Source organism: Lissotriton vulgaris, chromosome 1_1 (genome assembly GCF_964263255.1).
Source record: "Lissotriton vulgaris chromosome 1_1, aLisVul1.2, whole genome shotgun sequence".
Classification (NCBI taxonomy): domain Eukaryota; kingdom Metazoa; phylum Chordata; class Amphibia; order Caudata; family Salamandridae; genus Lissotriton; species Lissotriton vulgaris.
Genome location: NC_141685.1, coordinates 554,015,865 through 554,041,069, shown reverse-complemented (window position 1 = coordinate 554,041,069; position 25,205 = coordinate 554,015,865). Strand labels below are relative to the sequence as shown.

At 43.9% G+C, this 25,205-nt stretch overlaps 1 protein-coding gene across 1 annotated transcript in view; it reads right to left on the bottom strand.

Annotated features, from left to right (window-relative positions):
- Positions 1-25,205, bottom strand: part of HFM1 (helicase for meiosis 1) — a 2,890,879-nt gene that overhangs the window by 858,739 nt on the left and 2,006,935 nt on the right. Inside the window, exon 28 of the mRNA XM_086925623.1 lies at positions 3,491-3,594. Within this exon, the coding sequence (XP_086781749.1) occupies positions 3,491-3,594 (104 nt within the window). The remainder of the gene's footprint in view (positions 1-3,490; positions 3,595-25,205) is intronic.

Here is a 25,205-nt window from a genome sequence, read left to right as displayed (position 1 = left end):
GCAAGAGAAAAAGAAATGCATTTGGTAAGTAAAATAAAGCTGTATGTCACACTTTTGCTAGGTAATCACTAATTAGGGATAATAGAATGGTGGGTGGTAAACAGAAAAACTATAATTCTAATCCAACGTCTGTTGTGTTTGTTTTTGCACTAGTTCTCATTGAGGCCTATGCGGCCTGGTTGTTGAAAATGGCTGCTGACTGCGGCGTTGACATTGGCTTCAGAGAAAGAGCCTCTACGCTTTCGTATAAATGAAAAGCAGAGTGAGCAGAATGACTGGCACACAAAGCAAAGTGATGTCAAGGTCAGCTTGCCCTAAGGTGCAGAAGTGTGCCAAAGAATGATTGCTTCTAAAACCGTGGTAAGTGAACCACTAAGGGGCCGATTCCAATCTCGGTTGGAAAGCACTCCGACCGGGCTGCATCCGGTGGGTTTTCTGACCGATCAAGGCTCCTGTAGTCCGACCGTGTGAGTACGATGCGGCCGTATGCTGTCGGACTCGGTTCGGTCGGACTCCCATAGAAGTCAATGGGAGCCGATCGTACGATGCATGCATACATGGGCTCCTATTGACTTAATGGGTACGTTGCGGACAAGTGCGCCTCCTACAGTGGGTACGAGTTGTTGCCACCCGCACAGTACCTGTCTGTGTTGGGGAGACCCATGGGTCTCCCCCTGTGTCCGAGTCGTAAGGCTGCGGGTAACAGGGGGTCCGAGAGGATCCCCAAAGCCCATCTCCGGGAGCTATTGTGAGCCGGAAGCTCCGATTCAAACTGGCTGTCCGAATCGAGCATCGTACTGGCTCGGTCGGAATATGCCTCCATTGCCTCCATTGCGCGCCACGGTTAGCTTACGGCCGAGACGTACAGAGTGGTTTGGACCCGGAAACGATTCGGACAGAGATTTCGCGCTTCTTCGCATCGTACTTCGACGTCCGGACCTGTGTACGAACCGGACGGAAATTCAGCCTCTGAATCCGATCCACTAATGCCGAACCCGATTCGGTGCCCTTCCGGCCGAAATCGGAATCGGCCCCTAAATGGAAGAGAATAGCAAATCACGTATCGAAATGTGAATGACAAGCATAAACGGAGATGACCGCCATGAGAACATGTTAAGGATGACTAAGCATTTTGGAAAACTGGTTTGGGCAAGGATGGGATGAGGTGATCATAGCCACCCCTCTAATGGACCAATCAGAATAAACTGTGGACCCTAAAAGTTTCAATTTTAAGCTTGATAGTTAGTGAAAAAGGGTATAAAAGAGCTTCTTCGAAAGGGTGAAAAAAGCTTGCTCCATGGATTTATTTTGCACGACGACATGCTGTCGGTTTGAACTAATTCATGGTGCTAGAGACTTTGACATATTTTTGGACTTTAATTTTTGGAGCAATAAAGATGATCAAATGCAGAAATGTTGTTTTGGGAAAGGGGTGTTGAGGAGAATAGAGAGGCAAATTAAGACTCGTACGACTGTTATTTTCATATAACAGAACTTCGTAATAAGATTTCTAAATTTCATGTACTAAATGAATGCTTAATTCTTGCTTGTCTAAAATAATGTAAAGTTCAGTTTTCTTAAATGAAGTAGATAAATAAGAAATCTAAATTTTAATTCGATTTGTGGTTTTATTTTATTAAAATGTTAATACAGAATAAAATGCTAAAGTTACAGGATTACTATGATTAAGCTGGTCTTAGTCTCCATCAACTAACTTCTACTAGATGATCTATTGACCAAATAGGGGAGAACCTTGGTGTGAAGTTTTCCAAATAATAGATTAGCATATGTAAAGAAATTCTATAAATGTATATAATGTACACAAAATGAGCTCTAGGTACCCCGCTAACCAGCAGCTCGCCTTCTTTGTCACTGATTCAGGTGTGTGTGTGTGTGTGTGTGTGACTCACGGTGTTATGGGCCCCACCGATGAGTAAGAAATAATTGCCCCTGAGTTAAGTGAAATGAGTATTGAAGGTTGTTGGAGAGCCGCACTGGATTACGGTCCGTGCAGGTAACAGCGGTGGGGGGTGGGGCTGTGTTGGGGGGATTTCGAGGGATGATGCAGAGGGAAAATGTATTATTTATTTAATTTTCCCTCTGCATCGTGTCTCGAAATCCTCCCCTCATGGCCCTACCGCACCACCGCTGTTACCTGCACGGGCCGCGGCTGAGACTGTAATTTTGAAACTGAAAACATTAAACAATCCATGCCCACTAAGCCTACATAATGTAGCTCCTCAAACATATTTTCGATGCTTGGTTTTGGTACTGATGCATTTATTGGAGATTCAATGTGAGATAAACAGTCTCCTGATTTCAAACAGTGTTTGCCTCATAAACCGGAGAATGTCCAGCTTTTATCAATGATCATTGTGGTAGAGACAAGATGTTGTGGCGTCTCCACAATAATGTATTGATGTAGTGAACACTGCAAGTAATGGCTGATTGAGTGCTTTGTGAAGGTGAACAGATTACTTCATTGCACATTTGTTTATTTTAAAGCCGATATTCAAAAGGCAGACGAAACCCGCCTTTCGGTAAAATTGTGATACAGGAGAAGGGGAATCCCAAATTGACTTTTAACTCTGCTCATTGTTCCTATGAGAACACCGACCTGGAGCAGGAGTGGACATCTGATATTCAATTGGTATTATTGCTCTAACGTGGTTGAGACTCTAACACTGTTGAAACGTTTCCTATAAAACTAAGAGAAGTGTTATGTTCTCAGCAGGTCGTTATGAAGTTTTTTGTAGGACTTCAATGGTCACATTTGGCTCTTGAAGACTACCTTATGATAAACATTCTCTCAACAAACTAAAGTCATATGTATTCAACTAAACATACCTTATTGCTAGTTTAATAACTGCAATCGACTGGAGTAAGGCAGCACCTTCAACACTAGGCATTCTTTGAGTTGACTAGTTAAAATGGAATGCAATGCAGGGTAAAATCAATGGTGCCATGTCTTTGTCATCAGAAGTATTGTTAGTATGGGAGCTTGTATGACAGTTGTTTGAGTGAAAGGGTGAGCCTGTATTACTGTGTGTGAGTGTATATGTGCATATACGAAGCAAAGACCAAATCCGTTTTGTTAATTTCCAGTTTCCTTTGCGCCTCTTGCTGTCCCATCCTTAAAAGCCCCTTATAAATGAGGGCACTTTGTATATATTATGATAAGTGGATATGAACCAATGCAAGTGGAACAGATAGAGTATGTGTGTTGCTAATAGTACACTGCGAATGCTCTAAAATGAAGAGTTAATTGTTTTCTTATTTTATTTGGAAACATATTGGGAGAGGATGACAATAGAGTAAAAGATAGCTGGTGTAAATTATAGGCAAATCAATATTCAATATATGTGGTAATGGAATGTATTATTACACATGTCACTGAAATGCTTAGACGTGTGGGTGAAGTTGTTCATTGATTAAATGTACTTAAAATGTTTTTACACAGTACAGCTACTATTCACAGCAGCAGACATACCGTATTCGGAACTAATAAGGTTTACACTTAGGTCCTCTGATTTAGTAGCTCTTTTTACTTCAAGTTTCTTCGTCCAATTTCCGGTTTTCAATAGCACTGAATCCCTATAAGAAAAGGTATTGTTATTTTTCTGTATATGCAATAGGTTCCCCAAATCCATCAATTACTTGCAGCAGTGAATTCGTTGTAAATTGTGATATCTATTAAAGTAGCATTGCACATAGCATGGTGCAGACAGCACCACAGCACACTGGTCCCATACAGAACCAGAGGCCAGATGTACTCGTAGTCCGTTCACAAGAAGTGGTTGCCAATGTTCAATAATTTTTTTCAAAGTGATGCAAAATGACCTATGTACTAATGGGGAACACTGCAAAATCACCATTGGCAGGTAATGGCTGAACGACCTGCCTAATTAATATTAATTAGACCACCCACAATGGTGACCCCCTGTAACTGTGGCCTACAAGGACAACGAACCACTATCCCTGTCTTTGCATTTTAAAATGGATGTTTATTAAAGCAGCTGTGTTCCAGAAACAAGCCAGTTTCTATTTTGAAAAAACATCAGTGTCCTGGGATCACTGCTTAAATCCCCTGGGGTTGCCAACAAGATTCCCAAAGGGGAAAAGGCTCCCATGGGACCTCCCTCTCTTTTGCTAATCAGTTACCACCTCCTTTAGGATTTTGATAACTGATCAATAGTTTGTAATTGGAATTGCTGATGCAAACCATTGGTACATTGCATACCGAATCGCCATTTGGAGCGCCTGCCCTTTTAAAACTTCTTCCAAATTGTGATTCGGTATAGGCGCAAAACTCATTTTACGAGTCAGAAAACGTTTTCCAACAAAAATTGTTTATAAGATGTTTTGTGGACGCAAATCCAGTGGACTTTTTTAATCGCTGGGTTTTTGAACAGAAAATATCTTCTTACATCTGGCCCTTGGTGTATCTAGCCATATTAGTGTACCAATAAAGGTAGAGGTCAAACGTGAGCATGTGAACACATGTAGGTCATTGTTAAGCTGATGGAGTTTACAGATTAGGAGATGGTTACTCACCATATTACTGTAGTACACATTGTATCTACATTCATCCATGTTATGAACTCTTTGAAATCATGGAGCAAGATAAGAAGGCTATTAAGAAGCCAATGGCACATTTGTATGTGCTGTCTTCTCCAGGTATTCTCCATCAACGCTTTATGTGTTTGATAGCACACCAAGCCTTTTCCAACTTGCTTCATAAGGGGTTTCCCTGCAGCTAAACAGGTTTCTGTAAAGAAATTCAGATCAGGCAACGAGAGGAGCAAGTAGACACACCTGAAATTAGTGTGCAGGTGATCACCCTCTCCTCCAAAGACCTCACTAATGAAATGATTTCCTTATTGAGTAAAGTTTTAACCCATGAGAATCGGGTAACATCTGTAATCTGAAGGTAGACCTGTTTAAATTCATAAGAGGACCTAAATGGAAAAAAATTTTTGCTTGTAATCCTGCTGCCAATAAAAAAGTCACCAATACTATGATGGGTAATGTGTATGGTGTTCCAAGCATACAGGACATACAGGCAACTAAACCTTTACTTTCCCTCACTGATGTAGAGGAATCTCCTTACACTATGGTAGGTCTCATTGAGGAACTGGACATAGACATGGATATTTCTATATCCAATGGTCTCAAAATTAAATCGAGGTGGACACCCACCCTCCCAGGGGTCAATGCTATAGACACTTTCTAGAAACGGGTTCTAGAGGACCTAAATGACAAGGACTACAACATACCCCTATCAAAAGATTTTATCAGGACAAACTTGAACCAGGGAAAAGACAGGCTCTTAGAACCTTAAGCGAGGACAATGACATATTGATCAGAGAAGCAGACAAAGGGGGGAATGTAGTTATCATGAACAAGGCGGACTACAACAAAGAGATCATGTCCCAATTTAATGATGATACATGTTATGAACCAATCAACCACAACCCTATGGGACCCCTGGGCACTCTGATCAAGAAACACCTCTCAGAACGGCACACTAAAGGCCTTCTTGATGACGACAAATATGCCTACTTAAATGTTTTCAGACCTACTTACCCATGCCTCTATACTTTGCCTAAAATTCATAAGCATCTGCACTTTCCAACAGCAGACCAATAGTGTTGGGCATTGGTGGCCCTACAGAGAAACTGTCTGAGTATTTTGACCTCTTTCTAGGTCCAATAGTATGCAACTTGGCTTCCTACATTTAGGATTCCAAACATATATTGAGTCTTCTTGCGGACTTACAGAGGCAGCCGGGAATGATCTTAGCAATCTTCGATGTGGTATCCCTTTATACCAATATCCAACCAGAACTAGGCCTACATGCAGTAACACGACTACTGAACAATCGACCAGCTGCCCAGTGGTTACACAATGAAATGAAAATTACCATGATGCACCTCATTCGCCACAATAACTTCTTTCTGTTTGAGAACAGGTAGTACAAGCAAACAAGAGGTGTAGAGATGGGGTCAAAATGTTCCCCCTCATTTGCCAATTTGTTTATGGGTTGTCTGGAAAATGGTTGGATCTGGGGTACCAAGGGAGCACTATGGATTGATCACATCATCTTTTGGGGCAGGTACATTGACGATTGTTTGCTACTGTGGTCAGGTACCCAATCAGAATTAGAACAGTTCAGCACCTACCTTAACACCAATGACTATGGTATGCAATTCACTATGGAGTGTAGCAAGACCACTATCAATTTTCTAGACATCGAACTGTATATCAAGGATGAGAAACTTATCAGTCGTCTATTTCGGAAAAGTACCTCCTGCAAATCTGTCTTACATGCAGATAGTCACTGCCCCACACATCAAATCATATCCATTTCATATGGAGAACACATTAGAGCCAGACATAACTGCAGCGAAGGTACTGAATTTCGGGACAGCATCAAGGACATGAGAACAAGATTCCAGAGAAGGGGTTATACTTCTGATCATCTCAAAAGAGCTGAGAATAGAATCTCTAGTGTGAGAAGAGAGGATACCTTACAGAATAAGAATACATCCAAAACCAGTGACCAAATGGTTCGTATGATCACAGACTTTAATGACCTCAGCCACACCCTCCGAAGGAGTCTCAAAAAACACTGGGGTAATTTACTGGCGGACAGCTCCTTGGCCGGTTTTATCACTAATCGTCCCCAGATCACTTTTAGACGTGGAAGAACACTACGAACCAGACTAAGCCCCACAGTTCCCAAAATTTGCGGAACACAAACTTGGCTTACGCCCCACACCATTGGTTTCCACAAATGTGGATGCTGTGGTGTCTGCAAGTGGGCTAAACATAAATTTAAAATGTTCAACAGTTTCAACAAGAAATCATATGTGATAAGATCTAACATTAACTGTACTACTAGATTTGTTCTATACATAATTGAATGCAAATGTGGGAGACAATATGTGGGCAGCACCATCAGGCCACTAAAAGACAGAATTGGTGACCATGTGAGGGCTCTACACCCTCAGGATGTGAGATATCCTGTAGCGACACATGCTGCATTATGTACCGCACAAGGCATCCGCAAGGAATTAACTTTTTTTAGAATTGAATCCATAGACCCCAGTCCACGTGGGGGCAATAGAGAGTTACATCTGAGACGAACAGAAGCCATGTGGATTATGTGTCTACACACAGTAGAACATGGTCTCAACTGCGATTCTGAGATGCAATATTATTTGGGTGATTAAGAACATATTCCAATTAGTATGGCCATGCATTTTGTCTTAATGTTGCCTATGAATATGTGTTGTAATGAAAACATGCACTTTGCTTCGATAGTTTGGAGTATAAGTTATAAACTCCGACACTAACTACTACGTTCAGTAATGCTCTCTGAATATGCCACATAACAGGTCATGAGTGTTGAATTGTGGCGCACCAGCAATGACTTTGGGGTCTGTGCACAGTTCTATCAGCATAGATGCACATTTCCCCTGTTAAACTTGTGTTTGTTTGTTATTTGTGTTATTTTGTTGGTGGCACACACGCCATGTATTTATGTATTAATTTTCTTTCACCAGTACCGAATTGATTGATCAGTTGTCAGCATTATGTATATTATGACTCAATGAATGGGAATCTACTTTTGGCTTTTCTTGCCACCCTCCTTTCCACACCTGTTCTCTCTTGAAATCATTCTCCTTGGATTCATTTTTTGAGGACATTCTCGCCTTTCAGATTTATGTGCATGCAATGTGCTTTACCGTACCACAGTGAAGGACATTTTGAATATTTGTGGTTCTTAAATGAATAGTATCTTATTTCTGCATACACCTCATCCTGACTCTATTTTATATTCCTCATGAGAGTAACTCTTCTACTATACAACCAATTAGGCACTGCTTACATTTTTGCGCGGCTTCGATTTCACACACAGAACTCATAACTCACTTCTGTGATCACGTTCTCAGTTATTCTCATTGGACGCGTTCTAGATGTTTTCCATCGCGCTTCATCATGCCATACTATAGATTAGTTCTAATTTTTTGTGGTTCGCGAAATATGAGTTTTTTTTACAACATCTCAACATGACTCTATGTAATTTTCGTCATGAGATTTTGGGCACATTAGGTGTGCAGATACACTCCACTCGATATGCTTGATACCCCTTTTGCCATTATTGCACAACAAATGAGTTTTTTTTCTGTAGCGATCGAATCTTTTTTTCTTTGAACTATATTCCAATCGGGCACCGCACATTTGTCTGCGCGGCTAGGATGGCTGTAGTAAAGATGAAACGATGTGGGTAGTTTGATTACTTTAATTTATTAGGTAGAAACCTTAACGATGCCGCCAGCTAGTCAACACGGGACTCGGCTGCTATGTCAACATTCGATAGCAAGCGCCGAGCTGTCAGAACGGACTGTACCAAAGTGTTGGGGAGGAGAGGGGGAAACGGGGAAAGGGCAAGAGGAACATTCCAAGTTACAACCCATCATCCTCCCTAGGGGAAAAGAAAGGAAGGGAAAGTGGAAAGGAAGGAACCGGAATGGCAGGGGTGGAGGCAGGAAGGAAAACTCCCCACCCATAATCTAGGCCAGTGGTCTTTCGCAGAAGACCCTCAGTAACTCAAACACACTTTATGTTCACATTGCAGATCACTATCTCATTATGTATTGTTTGTGCCAGTGTGGGGAGATCCTAGGTCTATCACTCTTCCTGTCCTGTCTGTCACCTCTGTTGATGTCTCCACCCTCCATCCTTCTTGTGCCTGACCTAGTTTCTTCCCCCCCTGCGGGCACCACCCGATCATGGCTCCATAGTTTTCCATCCTCCATGACCACAGGGTCCTTTTTGGCATTCTGATAGTACTGGGGGCATAAAACTTGTCACCCCCTTTCCTTAGTCTTTCCGGTTTCCTGACGTAGACATTTTGTCCTTACTGGAATTCTCTCTCCTTGACTCCCCACTTCTTGTCGTACCATTTCTTGTATTTCCCTTGATTGGTTTCGATCCTCCTCTTGATCTCTTCTGGATCAGTCTCTTCTATTTGCTTTCTTCCCATCCAATTGGGGGTCAGCTTCGTTCCAGCTTTCCTCCCTCTCAGCAACTCGAATGGAGTGCATCCAGTAGTGGACTTTGGCGTTGTGTGATATGCCCATAGCATGTCTCTTATTGCCTCCTCGATGTTCTCCCCAGCCTAGTTTGCCAATTGCATGCACTCTTTCAACATGCGGTTTACTCTTTCCACCTTGCCATTTGCCTTGGGGCAATACAGTGGCGTGCGGATATGAGCTATGGAGCAGTCTTTCAGAAATTCCTTCATCTCTTCAGAGATCAACTGTACCCCATTGTCCGTGACCAGTGTTAAAGGGATTCCTTCTCTCGAGAACACCTCTTTCAGGAACTCAATGATCGACTTTGTGTTCACCTTGTGGACGATCTTGCAGGTTATCCAGCTTGAATAGTAATCCACCAGAACCAGTAAGTACCAATCCTGGGGCCCTTTGCCATGGATGGGCCCGGCTATGTCGAAGCCTAACTTGTCCCATGAAACATTGGGAACTTCCACCGGTGACAATAGTGCTCGTCTAGTGACTTTAGACTTGTCACTCAAGCTGCATGCATAGCAGTCCCTCACTTTGTCCTCCATCTCACTGTCCATTGCTGGAAACCAGTAGTCCATACATAGTCTAGCTTTGCTTAAACTACGGCCCAGGTGACCTTCGTGCGCTATTTCCACGATCTGGCTCCTTAAAGTTTCCGGCGGGACCAGCTTCCCGGACTTGAGTATAAAATTTCCTTCAACTGATAGATCTTCCCGCACATTCCAGTACGGTTGGATCTCGGTCTCCATATCCTTGCATTTCTTTGGCCATCCCGTGAGGATATGTTTCTTCACTTTCTTCAGTACTTCATCTTGTTCTATCTGGGTTACCCATGCATTCTTTTCCACCGCAGCTAGGCTCACCTCCAGGATTGAGTCACCATTCAACTCTTCAACCTCCTCTTCCCCACCGGCTGGTGCTCTTGATAGGAAATCTGCAACTCTATTTTGTTGCCCTGGGATGTAGGTAACTCTGAAATTGTAGGCTTGCAGTTCCACAGCCCATTTAGCTATGCGGGGCGTCATGCTTTCCATGTCCTTCTTAGTAAATAGTGAGACCAGAGGTTTATGGTCAGTCTGTACTTCGAAGGGTATTCCCCAGATGAAGAACTTGTAGTGTCGGATGGCCCAGTAGACTGCTAGTGCCTCTTTTTCAAAGGTTGAATAGTTTGTTTCCGATGAAGTGAGGGTTCTTGATGCAAAAGCCACAACTTTGACTTTGTTCCCCTCTCTTTGCGCCAATGTGGCCCCGATTCCTCTGTTGCTGGCATCAGTCGAGATGATGGTGTCTCCATTCGGGGTGAATTTGCCTATAAATGGGGCTTCAATGATCGCCTTCTTTATGCTTTTCATGGACATCTCTTGTTCCTTCCCCCATGCAAAAACACTGTCTTTCTTGATCAATTCTCTAAGGGGCTGCGAAACCATGGCAAAGTCCTTGATAAATTTAGCCATGTACTCTGCAAGACCTAAGAACGATAGTATGTCCTCTTTGTTATTTGGCGTGGGAGCGTCTCTCACTGCTCTGACCAAGTCGCACTTTGGCTTGATGCCTTCCTCCGATAAGGTGTGTCCAAGGTAGTCCACCGAGCATACCCCAAGCTTGCACTTGCTTGGTTTGGTGGTGAACCCGACCTCTTTCAACCTCTCTAGCACCTTCCTTGCCATCTCATTGTGTTCTTCATCACTTCCGCCGTAGATCAGAATGTCATCTTGGAAACATATCGTGTTCTTGCAGTCTTTCAGCACATGTTGCATGACTCGTTGGAAGGCCGCGGCCGCTGACGCTAAACCAAATGGCATACGCTGAAACTTGAAGTTGCCAAATGGGGTGGTGAATGCCGTTAGGATTTGCGAATCTGGATGTAGCTTAATTTGGTAGTATGCAGAGGACAGGTCCAATACACTGAAATACTTGGCCCCCCGGATTGTGCTTAACATTTCACTGATTCGGGGAAGGGGAAACCTGTCTACCAGGATGTTGGCGTTTAGATCTCTCAGGTCCACACAGAGTCTTATGCTGTTTCCCCCATCCTTTGCCGTGATCACAATCGGGGCCAACCATGCTGAACTCTCAATTTCCACAATAACTCCCTGACTAACCAACCTGTGGAGTTCTTGCTGGAGTGGTTCTCTCATTCGCAATGGTATGGATCTAGTCTTGTGTACCACGGGTACTGCCCCCCCTTAAGAATAATCCTGTGCATATAGTTCTTAAATACACCTAACTTTTCGCTAAATACCTCCTTAAACTCTTCGTTGAGGTCCCCCGCTATGCCTGCAGGGTTGATAAGTAACACCTGTTCCTTGTTGTTCGGGTTTAACTTCATTCCCAACTCCTTCTGATGCTTCCAGCCCAACAGAGTCGAGCCGCTAGTGGATACATACACTTTCCCCACTGTGTGCCTGTCCTTAAATGAAATTCTCATCGTCACCATGCCCTCTAATGGGATTCTTCCCTTGTTGTACCCCTTGGGCTGATATCAGCTTGCATCATTTTAACAGGATGATTAGCACATTTTGCCCTCTAATGGGATTCTTCCCTTGTTGTACCCCTTGGGCTGATATCAGCTTGCATCATTTTAACAGGATGATTAGCACATTTTTCCTCAAACACACTTTTGTCTACCAATGTGTAGGGTGAACATGAATCAGCATACATACTGAACTTTACACCATCAAGTAAACCATCACATTTGGGATAGTTATCATCATTATTTTCATCCTCCTCCCCCACTTGGAAAATATAAGATTTCTCCCCGCCTCTTCCTTTGGGGACTCCTCTATGGCATGTACTGCTTTGCTTGGTGCCTTATACACTTTGGAGTAGTTCCACCACCTGTTACACTTCCTACATTGTACATTTCTCGCCGGACACTTCCAATTGTTGGCCAAGTGATTGGGACTACCACATTTAAAACACACCATAGTGCTAGTCTTACTGCGAACCATCCCTTTACTCTTGTCCCCTACTTTACAAATGGTTTCTCCCTCAGTGTGGGTCTTGTTTTCCGCCCTCTCTTTGTTTGTCCCCTCCTGTGGTTTCATTTCCCTCATACACCACGCGGTGTGTTCCAGGCCCTTAACTATATTGATTGCTTCCTCTAAGTTAGGGTTCTTGGTGAGCAATTCCTCTTGTGTCTTTGTATCGTTGGTGCATCTCACAAGTTGATCTCTAATCAATGAGTCTGTGAGTTGCCCAAATTCACATGTGGCTGATAAGCCTCTCAACACTGCTATGTAAGCACTCACCCTCTCCTCACTCTTCTGCACCCTCTTAAACTTATGTCTTTCCATCACCACATTCATTTTTTCCTTGAAGTGTGACTCCAACTCCCTTAATGTGCTCTCATAGACATTGATTCCCTCCACTACTTCCTCTTGATCATCCTCCACCAACCTCCCAGTAATATCTTCATATATTTTCCTCCCATGTGTGCCTAAATTGTGGAGTAGTATGTGTTGCTTCCGTATATTTGAATAATTACTACCTCCTATGGCAATGAGATAAGATTTAAATATGCCTTCCCACCTCTTCCAGGGAATAACTGGTTCTCCTAATTCATTGAGGAAAGGTGGAGGCTGACTCATGCCTGCGCCAGCCATTGCCATGAACTGCCTTTAAGTTCCAATTCACTTATAAAAGAAGAGAAAGTGGAGAGATGATTGCTTGAATCTGAAGAGGAGTACACAGAATAAAATTTCACCTACGAACAGGCCTGTAAAACTACCATTTTCCCATAACAATAGCACAGTTTCCTACACATGGATATTACTTCTGCAAACCCCACTATTGGTTCGATAGTCTCCTTTCTTTTACCCCTGATTCTAGTCAGAGTAACCAATGGAAGAGCAAGCCCCCTCCCCTTGTTGGCGGGAACTTCCTGTGGAGAAGTCTTCGTGGAGAGAGTTCCTGTGAGGGTGGAGCTGCTTGTGGAGAGATTGTCCCTTGGATGGCTGCTAAGGTAAAGTCGTTATGCTTCCTCCTAATTTTCCTTACATTAGAAAAGTACTGCCTGGATTCCTTAACAGAATGCTGAGACCGCTAGGATTAGGGGAAAATTCGTCTTGGAGACCGCTATTCCTTCGGCTGGGAGCCTGCTACTAATCGCGCTAGGCTTGCATAGCTGTTACAACCAGGGAGACGTGTCTCCAGAGCGAGCGTAGATCTGTGCGCCGTGAGGTGACAATGGCGCAGCGCATGTGTAGAAAGTCAGTCATAAAACTCTGCAAGTCAGCCCCTTGCCTCGCTGCTTTTCTTACACAACAATGCGCCGCTTCAGTCCGTTTATTATTTTCCCTCGACGCCACTCTAATAAGCGATCAAACACCACCTGTGCCCGACCTGACACACGAGTAAACCTCCTTCTACATAAATCCTTCCGTACTTTCACGCAGCGTCCTCTCATACTCGCTTTCTCCCGAGTCAAAATATTCACAGTAACTCCTTCACAATATTCATATGTAGTCAGTTATTTACGCGTGTAATCACTACAGTTGTATCACTTAGCTCTCATCCGCTGATCACCGTGGACTCCGTTAATCTTCTGTCGACAAGCAATAAATTCACTCCAGGAGGACGGCAACCACTGTCCCTGGCACAGTCTCCTCACCTCGTCGCCATAAAATGTAGTAAAGATGAAACGATGTGGGTAGTTTGATTGCTTTAATTTATTAGGTAGAAACTTTAACGATGCCGCCAGCTTGTCAACACGGGACTCGGCTGCTATGTCAACATTCGATAGCAAGCGCCGAGCTGTCAGAACGGACTGTACCAAAGTGTTGGGGAGGAGAGGGGGAAATGGGGAAAGGGCAAGAGGAACATTCCAAGTTACAACAATGGCACACTCAGTATATTTTTTCCCAGCTTGTGTGTTCACGATCGCCGTAAGCTTCTGCGGACACGTGCTAGTTGTTTTCCAACGAGCGTCCATTTATGGACTTCTGGGTGGCTCCGTTCTCACTCCCGGATTGAATTGGAGCTGCCAAGATTCCAGCATTTCGCCCAACTATAGTAAGTCCCTTGTTTTCACAGCCATAGTGGTACTCTTGTAGCCATTTACCTTAAAGCACAACTTATTGTTTTGTGCGGTTCTGATGCACCGTGTCTTTCCTCTCTCCTCTTTGCTCCAAAGGGGGATCAGGCAGGCACACACACGTGTCTGACTCTGACCCAGATTGGCGCAGATTCAAGCGTGTGTTATCATGTGAGTTTGACTTTTGCCATAGCAACCTCGGGATTTTTCGTTCATGGTGTAATAACTTGCCTGATTTAGACAGTAGCCCTCATTTCTTCTCGTTATACAGATTAGGACCTTTTGGCATTTGGGAGGATTGTGTCCTATTGTGTGACCGTACTGGCGGTATCGCTTAGCTGTATATCCTTTGAAGGTGAGGTTCCCGTGTACACAATTTGCTACTTCACCTTACTTAAAACGCAATCGCTATTTGTGCTGGAGTCTCAGTACTCATAGTTGCATTGGTTAATTTTCCTTAGATCACTTTAATATTCCTGAAAAGCAAGTTGAAAGTAGCGACGTGGGTGCCGGTTTGGAATTATCACTGTCATCCGGGTGAGAGTCCTGCATCTTTCCCTTCCCTTTTTCTTTTATTATTATCTAATTTTTCTCCCGCTGTTTTGTGGCTCCTTCCTGACACATTCTCTCTTTCTCATTTTTCTCACAGTTTACACCATCTGTGGCCTCACCTTCCAGGTAGTCCGCATGCCTTAAATTTTTGATGTTTACTATTCTCTACTGATATTATCTGGACGCCCTTATTTTCTCGTCTCTCTTTATCCCTGCAGCTACTTGTATTCCACCGTTACAGAACTCTCTAATCTGATTGTGCCCCGCAGGGTTGGAATTAACCCTGGTTTAGGGGTAGGATTTTGAGCAGGTAATTCACCTGTTTATTCCAACTACTGTTGCCATTATACATCCCCCTGTGTGTGTATATTACTTAGTGATTCCCGCCATTTCCTCTCTACATTTCTTTTTTAGACTAAACTGAGCTTGGAATCAGTCATAGAGGTACTTGGTAATTTAACACTTGCTTAGCTTCTCCCCCATGATAACTTTATACCCTTCCACACTCGTGTTTTTACTTATAACAAATATAATACTTTTTTCACTGATATTCACCATTGGGCAGTGGACTTCTGATTTTGGTTGCACTTCACTTATTGACCACAATATTCTTGCTGTAGGTGTGTGGTCGGGGTAACTTACAAATGATTTACATGTGTAACCATAATTACATTCGATTAGAGCTTAGTAAGGGGTACGCCCCACACCAAATGTTGTGGGTTTCTCAGAAATATAGTTTCCACGAGTGTTGGGTGATATAAATTTCCACTTGTGTGAGAACATGTGTTCTCTAAGCATTGTCATCCTATACCTTGTTCTCATGTCATCTTTTGTATCATTCCCAGCCCTGAAGAGTCGGAGACCACTGTTTCTCTGATGAAACACGTGTCACTGGCTTCTGTGTGTAATAACCAATTAAAGAAGCCAAGACATCTACGTTGGATTTTTTACCATTTGCTTTCTATTCACATTCGCATTGCTTGTTTTGATACTGTATGTGTTCACGGGATTGTAGATATATGGACATGTGGTAGGGTTTCCCTACACAGATCAAGGGGTTATTAGGTTCTCCCCTTCCCAGTTAGCCCCATACTTTAATTGTTCCATTCATAACACACCAACGTCAATAGGCGGAGCGCCACTGCCTCCTATATATGAAAACCCTGTTCTTTTGCACTATACCCCTGTCCTAATGGGTCACACTGCAAAATCACCATTCGCAGGTAATGGCTGAACTACCTGCCTAATTAATAATAATTAGATCCCCCACAATGGCGACCCCCTGTAAATGTGGCCTACAAGGACAGCAGACCACTATCCCTGTCTTTGCATTTTAAAATTGATGTTTTTTAAAGCAGCCTATGTTCCTGAAATAAGCCCGTGCCACTTTAAAAAGAAGTTTTTATTTGGAAAAACATCAGTGGTCCCTGGATCACTGCTTACTTAGCATGGGGTTGCCAGCACGATTGCCAAATGGGAAGGGGCTCCCATGGTACCTCCCTCCCTTTTGCTACCAACTCCTTTAGGATTTTGATAACTGATCAATAGTTTGTAATTGGAATTGCTGATGCAAACCATTGGTACATAGCATACCAAATCGCCATTTGGAATGAATGCCCCTTTTAAACTTCTACCAAATTGCGATTCGGTATAGGCGCAAAACTCATTTTACGAGTCAGAAAACGTTTTCCACTCAAAACATTTTTTATAAGATGTTTTGTGGACGCAAATCCAGTGAAATTTTTTAATCGCAGGGTTTTTTAACAGAAAATATCGTCTTACATCTGGCCCTTGGTGTATCTAACCATATTAGTGTACCAATAAAGGTAGAGGTCAAACGTGAGCAAGTGAATGCATGTAGGTCATTGTTAAGCTGATGGAGTTTACAAATTAGGAGATGGTTACTCACCATATTGTAGTACACATTGTAGCTACATTCATCCATGTTACATACTCTTTCAAATCATGGAGCAAGATAAGAAGGCTATTAAGAAGCCAATGGCACACTTGTATATGCTGTCTTCTCCAGGTATTCTCCATCAACGCTTTATGTGTTTGACAGCACAGTAAGCCTTTTCCAACTTGCTTCATAAGGGTTTCCCTTCAGCTACACAGGCTCTTGTAAAGTTTTCAATTGTGTGCTCACAGCTAAATTATTCCTTCCATCTTTAAGGTCTGAGAATCTAGATGTTCAACTCCGTACTTTTCTGTTCTGCTGAGTCGCTTTTAGAAGCAGTTTTAGCAATCTAGATATTCCAAATTCCCCAATGCATCATTAGCACTGAAGGGAATGCATGGCTGTGATGGAAAGTCTTATGAAAGAATCACCAAGAAATTGCAGTTTGAAACTGAACTCACAATGGCAGGCTTGAGACAGGTTTACAAAGTTACTTAAGGGGGGTGGCACAACAAGTGCTGCATGCCACTACTGGTATTTAATTTGCAGTACATGTAGTACCATTTTACTAGGGATCTATAAGTAAATTAAACATATAAATTGGGGACAGGCCAGTGTTACCATGTTTTAAGGAGTGAGCACATGCAGAGGTATAAGCCCAACAATGATGTGATTAGAAAATATATGAAGGCGTAAGGCAAAAAGGTCGAAGGGAGACCTCGCTAATACTGACAGGTCTAAGAACTGTGGGGCATATTATCAAGAACGCTGATAAAAATTATCGCTGCTTTAGCGGCAGGAAACTGCAGCTAAAGCGGCGATAATGGGCTTGATATTATGCTCTTGTGAATTCCCATAGCAACCCAGGTTCTGGTGGTAACCTGGGCTGCTATGGGAATTCACAAGGGCATATTATCAAGCCCATTATTGCCGCTTTAGTGGCAGTTTCCTGCTGCTAAATCTCCGTTCTTGATAATATGCCCCTGTTTTCAATGTTCATAGGTAGAAAGGCTTTCCCTATCACTGCATCCAATACAGTTGCTGATATCATTGTGATCTGGGGAGCACCCTATAACTGTGTGGTATTGAATTATAATAATTGCCAACGTGGACCTCTATCTGACAATGGTTGGCACTGAATAAGGCTGCTTGGGAGGGGGCGGGGGTAAAATAGGATACTTTCCATGTGTGCATCATACTTATGCCATTTTAACAAGGTTGGGTCTAGTACTGCTAGTGATATTTCCGAATGTGATTTATGCCTATAAATACATGATGTTAGTTAATGTGTGTGGACTACAAACTTTATGTACATACATCATGTGTGAAGACTCTTTTGTGATGCTCAGTGTATTTATTGTGCTCAGTGCCAAAATACCCATGGATGAGTGTAGGTTATACAGTAAGTGTAATCACCCACCCCTGATAGGGATGGTAGGTTCTACCTGGCTGAGGTCTCGCTGTTGTACCAATCCTAACATAGGTAGAATGAGGCACTACTATGTGTATGCCCTAACCTCTGGAGGTTGCAACCCATGAACCTGACAGTCCCTCCAATGGAAGTAATCCTCCTTGTGCGCAACAGATTCCTCTGGCAGTTTGCACCACCCACTTAAAGGACGTCCGCTCCAATGTCCACGTAAGTGTGACCCTGCTCTGCTGAAGAATGATACCACTAGTTATTCAGTAGTGTGCATTTGAAGTTGGGAGTGGTTCAGAGGGTTTCCTTTTGAATCACAGATGTCTCCCCTAATTTTAAGTCCTGTCTGCCATGAAGCAATGGAATTTAGATCTTAATATTTAGTTGGGTAATGATGCGGCTTCCCAGAGGCCATGTGTAAAAACCTCTTTCTCCAATCTATCCAGCCAGGCCCTCAAATGGCAGAGGTCAGTCATTCCAGTTGCATGCCCAATGTTTAAAGCCATGCCTGGGAAATGCACAGATGTTCTCCCCTAATTGCTGATGTAGCCTCAAATCAAACTAAAAGGCTCACAAAGTTTTAGGGCAGAGAAATGCCCACTTTCTAGAAGTGGCATTTCCAAGCTATTAATGACATATCCCTCTTTACCGCGAGAGGGAATTTGTCATTGTGAATCTAATGATAGGAAACATTATGAGGCTACCCCACTTTAAGCCACTATTGCAGCTTGAAGTAATTTCAACTATTCCCCCATGTTAACCTATGGGAAGAGCAAACCTCATAGGAAGTGAAAACACGTGTGGGCATTCTTCACTACCTGGGCACAGAGCACAAAGGTGTCCTGGCTTTCACATACCACTTGCTTCACTCCATAAGAATTACCCCCAGGGTGACTTAGTGGTAGAGGAAAGGTCCCCTCAGGTTTGGCCAGTGGTTTGGAAAGGCCAAACTGAGTATATGTGCAATTGCACACACACAGGCCTGCAATGGAAGGGTTGACACATGTTTAAAAACCTCATAGGTGCAAGTGCACACCCACAAGCCTGCCATTGTAGGCGTGTGGCATGTTTAAAAACATCAGATAGGCACCACATCCGAATGTGTGTAGGAAGGGCACACACACTTTCACACTGCATTTACAGTGGGAAAGTGCCCAGAGCCCTAAGGCCACTAAAAAAGAATCAGCAAAACCCTGGTGTTGTTTCATGGGAAGAGCAGTCCTTCTAGGTAGGGAAACCCCACATGGGGGTTCTTCACTACCAGGGTAGGGAACACCCATGTGTACCTGCCCTGCCTTAGGCTTACTATTTGCTCCTCCCCTCATGGCTTACCCTAGGGGTGCTCTAGTGGGAGTGGAAGGCCTACTCAGGGTTGGCTAATGGGTTTGGCATGCCAACCCAAGCATTAGCGCAACTGCACACCCACAGGCCTGCAATGGCAGGATTGATACATGTTTGAAAGGCTATTCTGGTGGAAAGCACAATCAGTGCTGCGTCCCACCATTGGCAAGTGCAGCACCTGCCATAGGTATGTAGTGTACCTTTTTACAGGGCACTCACAGGTACAACACATGAACCAATCAAGTAAGCGCCAATCCCTAGCATGGGTAGGAAAGGTGCAACCGCTTTCACATTGCATTACAGTGGGAAAGTGCCCAGAGTCCTAAGCCTATTGAAATCGAATCAGCAAAAACCAGGAGAGAAAAAAGCTAAAGGTTTTAGGAAAATCCCATAAGAAAGGCCATGCCCAACTCTCCATCTAAAATTTGTATTAGTAGTAGTAGTTATTCTTTAGTTAGATATAAAAAACATATCTTTAAAAGATTGCACAAATCACATTGTGTACAGTTTTATGAATAAAAGATGATAAAAGAATAAAATGTGACCGTAAGCATGCTAGTTAAAAATTTTCAATTTCTAGATTAACCCTCCCCGGTATTGCAAGTTCTATTAAAAAAAATGTTCAATCTATATGGCCTCAGCAATGTCCATTTTATCTAGGTTGCGATAAGAGTGCTGAATGAATTTGGAGAGGTTTATGTTTAAAACAATGTTATCTGGAGGTAGAGCAGCGATAATGGCGTGCATTCAGGTCCGAACGCCCAACCTGTTCCATTCTGGCTTAAGCAGGCATCTGCACTGGAAATTGAATGAGGGACAGATGCAGAGCACATGCATGATTGTTTCTGTTGCTGACCAGCATCCTCTGCATGTTATGTCTTCCTTCTTACGACGCCAGGTGGGTAGATTTAGTAAAAAGCGCCAATCTCCCATTCTTAGGGCAATCAGACAGCGCTTTAGATAAAGTGAAAATATCGTGGAGAGGTAGGCAGCAGGGGTCAATCGTTGGTAGGAGTTAACTACCACCCGGGAATGACTGCGTTTCGTGACAAGAGCTTTGTCTGAAGCCAGAGATTTCACTCTTACACATTTTTTGATTATGTTTTTAAAAACAGCCTGACTGGGGTTAAGAGCCCAAAGATCGGCGGCTGACATTTGATGGATATAATCATTCAGAAGGCGCCCGAATGTTCCCCCTGGATTAGTCTAGTTGATTTCTTTCCATAGTAGGAATTCTAGTGTGCCTGGTTCGGCCTGTCTTAATTTATGGCATAGCTTAAGGTAAGTGCCAACATTAGAAGCTTCATAGTTGGTTAATCCCAGCTCTAATCTAATCTGGGCCGGGGAAGCTGTGCTCGGTAAATGAAGTACCTTTCTGTAGATTTTAGTTGTGTATTTGTTAAGGACAGCATTCATTTTGCCTTTGAAGATCTCTATACCATAAGAAAGTGTTGGCCCAATTTTTGCTCTAAGGACTTCTAATAAAGGGGCAAAGGTTGGGCCTGAGAGTTTCTTCAATAGCTTGGCTAAGGATACCACTAAGGCCGTAGTTTTAGCTGCGATCACACTGCTTTGCTTTGAGAAGCTGCCCCTTGCGTCCAGATGGACGCCTAAGTATTTGTATGATTGGCCAATCGAAAGGCTTGTTTTATTAATTGACCAACCACCGCCGCTGTGGTGTTTCTTGCCAAATGGGACTATCAGGGTTTTCTCCATGTTAATTTCTAGCTGGTTGTCAGACGTGTATTGCGATAGTGCAGCAAGGAGCCTTTGTAACCCTACTCTAGTGAGGCTAAACAGGGCCAAGTCGTCGGCATATAAAAGGTTACATAATGCCGCACCTCCTATTTTGGGGGGGGTGGCTATTTACCTTGTCTAGAGTGCTTGACAGGTCGGCTATGAATTGGTTAAAGAGAAGAGGGGCCAGCACGCATCCCTGCTTGACACCGCGTGAGGTCATGATTTTTTGCGAGAGATGCGAGCCGGACCCTAGCTTCACTCGAACCCATGTGTCAGAGTAGAGCCGAATAATTGGGTTCAGTATTTTGTTTGGAATGCCCCACTGAGTCAGTTTTTTCCAGAGGGCCGCCCTGGGTACTCTATCAAACGCTGCTTTAAAATCAACAAAGCACACCATCCTGCTTGTTGATAAAGCTTTGTCGATTATAGTGGAAACTGCCAGTAAATTTGTCATAGTTCCTGAATTGGCAACGAACCCTGTCTGGTTTAGGGGAATCAGATCGTGGTCCTTTGGCCATTGCCTTAGATCCTCCAGAATGAGTCCTGCAAAATGTTTTGCCTCTATGTCCAGTAGAGCGATTAATCTGTAGTTGTTGGGCATAGTTTGTGATCCAGATTTGTGGATGGGATGAATTATTGTGCCCCGCCATGAGTCCAGGATTGTCAGTGTTCGCAGGTTGTAGTTAAAAAGATTTAGTAGCACCGTGGACCAGAAAGGGATGTCCGATTTGAATAGCCTTTGTGGCAGGCCATTCGGGCCTGGTGCTCCATCTTGTCTCCCTTTTGTCACTGCTTTGGTGACTCGTTCCTCGGTTAGTGCGTATGCAGGGGTAAGTCCCCGATTTGTATCCAAGGAGGTATTCAGTGATACGTCATCTACAGTCCCGCGTCCCCTAGGTGGTCTGGTGCTATCGTGGTTTTCTTGAGCCTGGAAGTGACCTATTAAATATATTACCCATTCTGCCTCCTGGATATTTGCAGAGCCACAGTTTGTTAGGTTTAGGTTGGTGCGGTTAACCAGGGACCAGAATTTCCTTGAATTTTTTTGCTTGCTTTCCCACACCAATTTTACCAAGTATTGGTTTTCCTGAGCCTGTTTCTCTTGGGAGACTGCCCTCCTGAATGCTTTTTGGGCATGATGATATGTGGCAAGGAAGGCGCTGTTCCGCGGGAATTTTAACATCAACCTCAATGCGGTGTTCCTTGCTCTCTTTAATGGTTTAATGGCGGCTGAGGTTGCGGCCCCTACTGGAGGCGAACGGTTTGAGCCCTGCGCAGTCGCAGGATAGGAGTTGATCAGGTGAAGGCACAGCTGCGACCATTTCCATATCGGGTTAGCTTCTTTATCAAGACTGCCTGTTATGTAGTCCTTGCTTGCTTTTAAAACACTCTGACTGTTGGTTTCATTCCATTTAAGGCGCTTGAGGGTTTCGGTGTAAATTCCCTTGTAGGTTATGGGAGCCGCTTTATGGAGTTCCGGGTTTGTGGTGACCTGGGGCCTATGGTCGCTTTCAGACCGTGGGTGGATGCAAAAACAGTTCAGTTTAAACAGTAGTTCTGAATTGCAGATAGTAAAATCTAAATAAGATTTTTTTCTTCCATTCGACCAGGTCCAATTTGGAGGTGAGTCGCTTGTTGTCCTTCCATTCACTACCAGGTAGCCTGCGTTATAGAATCTCATCACGGAGAGCTCACCTAATATATTTGGGGCTTGCTTCGGAGGTTTGGATTGAGTCAAGGCCTCAAAGATGTTGGTCATGTCTGGCCCTTCCGTGTCTGCTGCAATCCCCTGGAATAGATTTGTATTGAAATCTCCTGTAATGATGCGGTCCGAGTTGGGATATTCATTAGCGATGTGGTTCATGATTTCGCACAATCAGACCAGGTGGTCTTTTTTTGTACGGGTGCTGGGATTAATGTACACATTGACGAGGAGAATTGGGCGCTGCCTCCCCCAGGGATTGATTTTGACCCCAAGTAACCAGTCTTCTTTGAGGGGGAATTGGGAGAGAGCACCTTTTAAGGTATTTGTGATGTATGTGGACAAACCGCCTTTGGGGTGGAGGCCAAATCGGTTGACCCTGAGAGCTGGTTTCCAAAACTCGATATATCCTTCTATGGGACAGCCCTCTGTCGCCCAAGTTTCCTGTTGGGCGATTGCTGTATGTTTGCACAGGAAAGCCATAGTGTCTTCGTTTGAGGTTTTTTGATGTAGTCCACTGATATTCCACGAGCACAGTGAGAATGGAGACTGACCCTGCTTGTTGTGTCTTTTGTGCCATGTGTCCGCCGCTGAGAGAGGTTTTCTTGAGGAACTGTGTATTTCTGCAAGTGTTTCCCCCGCTGGCGGTCAGTTTGAGGGTTTTGATGACAGGATTGCTGGCAACCACCCCCAGCTATAATTGGATTCTTCATTAACCCCAACATTTTCGGGCCCCTTTGATTTGACGTCGGCCCCTGAAGCATTTTTTAAGACCGAATAGGGTCTTGCGCCTCCTGTTGTTTTGGATGTTGACAGGAAGCTGTGTGAAGTTGGCCTTGTTAACAGGGAGGTGGGATACCCGGGGGTGGAATAAGGGTGCATTCTAATTCCCCAGTTCCGCAGCGTCGGCTTCTGTTCAAGAAAAGCTCCTACCCAGCTAGCCGATGAAAAAGTCACCACAGTGACCTCAGAGGGTTGATTTCCTCGGGGGGAGAGGAATTCGATGGATTCAATATTATTCGTGGCCAGTCCAGCTAGACCCGGAATTCCTTCTGCTAGTTTTAGCAGGTTAGATCTGTTGAGAATGTCGTGCCGCCCTTTAGATTTATATTCAGGGGCCAGTAGAATCTGATGACACGCTGGGTCATTTTTGATTGACTCCGGAGCACCTGTAAGCTTAACTTTAGAATTTTCGACTGTCCTATCTAGTTTGATTTCGTATAACTGTTGTGACAGTCGTTGTGGTGCCCTCGTCAATTGTAAATTTTGACTGGTCGCAACTTTAGGATCGTTGCAAATGCAAATGGTTTTAGAGTAATTGGTTCTTGGCTTTGCGTTTTCTTTTCCCGGGGAAGTGAGAGCCATCGATGGTCTCGGGTTTTCTGGTGTCATCTCTGGTGTCATCTTAGGTCCTGTTGCACGTGCCGTATCTGAGCTCACCCTTATGATTTCTATGTGGGCCCTGCCCTCGGTTGTTTCTGGGGCCATTGTTTGTTTGCTTCGGACCTTTGCGCTACTTGCAGATTCTAGGGTGAGTTTTTCCGGAGTGACTCCCTTGAGGGTGGTTCTTTGCTCTGCGGCACTGTTTTTGACGGGGGATTTTTTGTTATCAACTTTTTTAAAGATAGGGAAGAGTTCCTGGTGGGCCATGTTGGGGTTTGCCCTTAGTTTATTTCTGCCTTTGCGCTGGCATTTACGCTCTCTTTTACTACGTGGTAAAACTGGCCCCGGGAGGGCCGCCGCTGTTGAATCACTTTGAGAAATGGGGCTATTTGTTTGCACAGGCTCGAGATGATCTTGCCTGGTAGTGGGTCCAGTTGGTGGTGAAGGGGGGCCGTTTTCCACTGTCGGGTTTGATTTTGACTGGGCGCTCTGAGTATGACCGTTCAGCTTCATTTGGCCAGTGGTTGTTCCTGTGTTTGGAGCCTCACCTTCTTTTAAGTTTGTGTTCTACTTAGCAGGAGATTCAGTGGGTTTGATATGTTCTTGCTGTGAGGGGGGTGGCGGTTTGGTAAGAACGTTTCCTCCTCTCAACAACTTTACTTCCCTTATGACCGTGGTTAGGCATTTTGGGAGCAAAGAAAGAGAATCTATGATTGGTGAACAACAGCAGGTTGATTCTGCGAGCGTTGTGGAGGCTTGTGCCCGTAAAATTAAGGAATTGAGTTTATCTATTTTACTGTCGATCCCAGACGTAAAAAGTGCCAGCGTGTTTAATAGGTCGACCTGCACCTCCAGTTTTATTGAATGGTAATTGAGTGCGTTAACTGTTTGCTGCAGGGTTTGTAAAAGTTGTGGCCAAGCACTGGTTCCGGTGTTTTCTTCAGTGTTTTGTTTTTCGTTTAGGATCGGGCTGGACCTGGGTGAATTTTCAGACGTCTTGAAAAAAAGAGACAGATCCGTCATAAACTGATCGTTCTGGG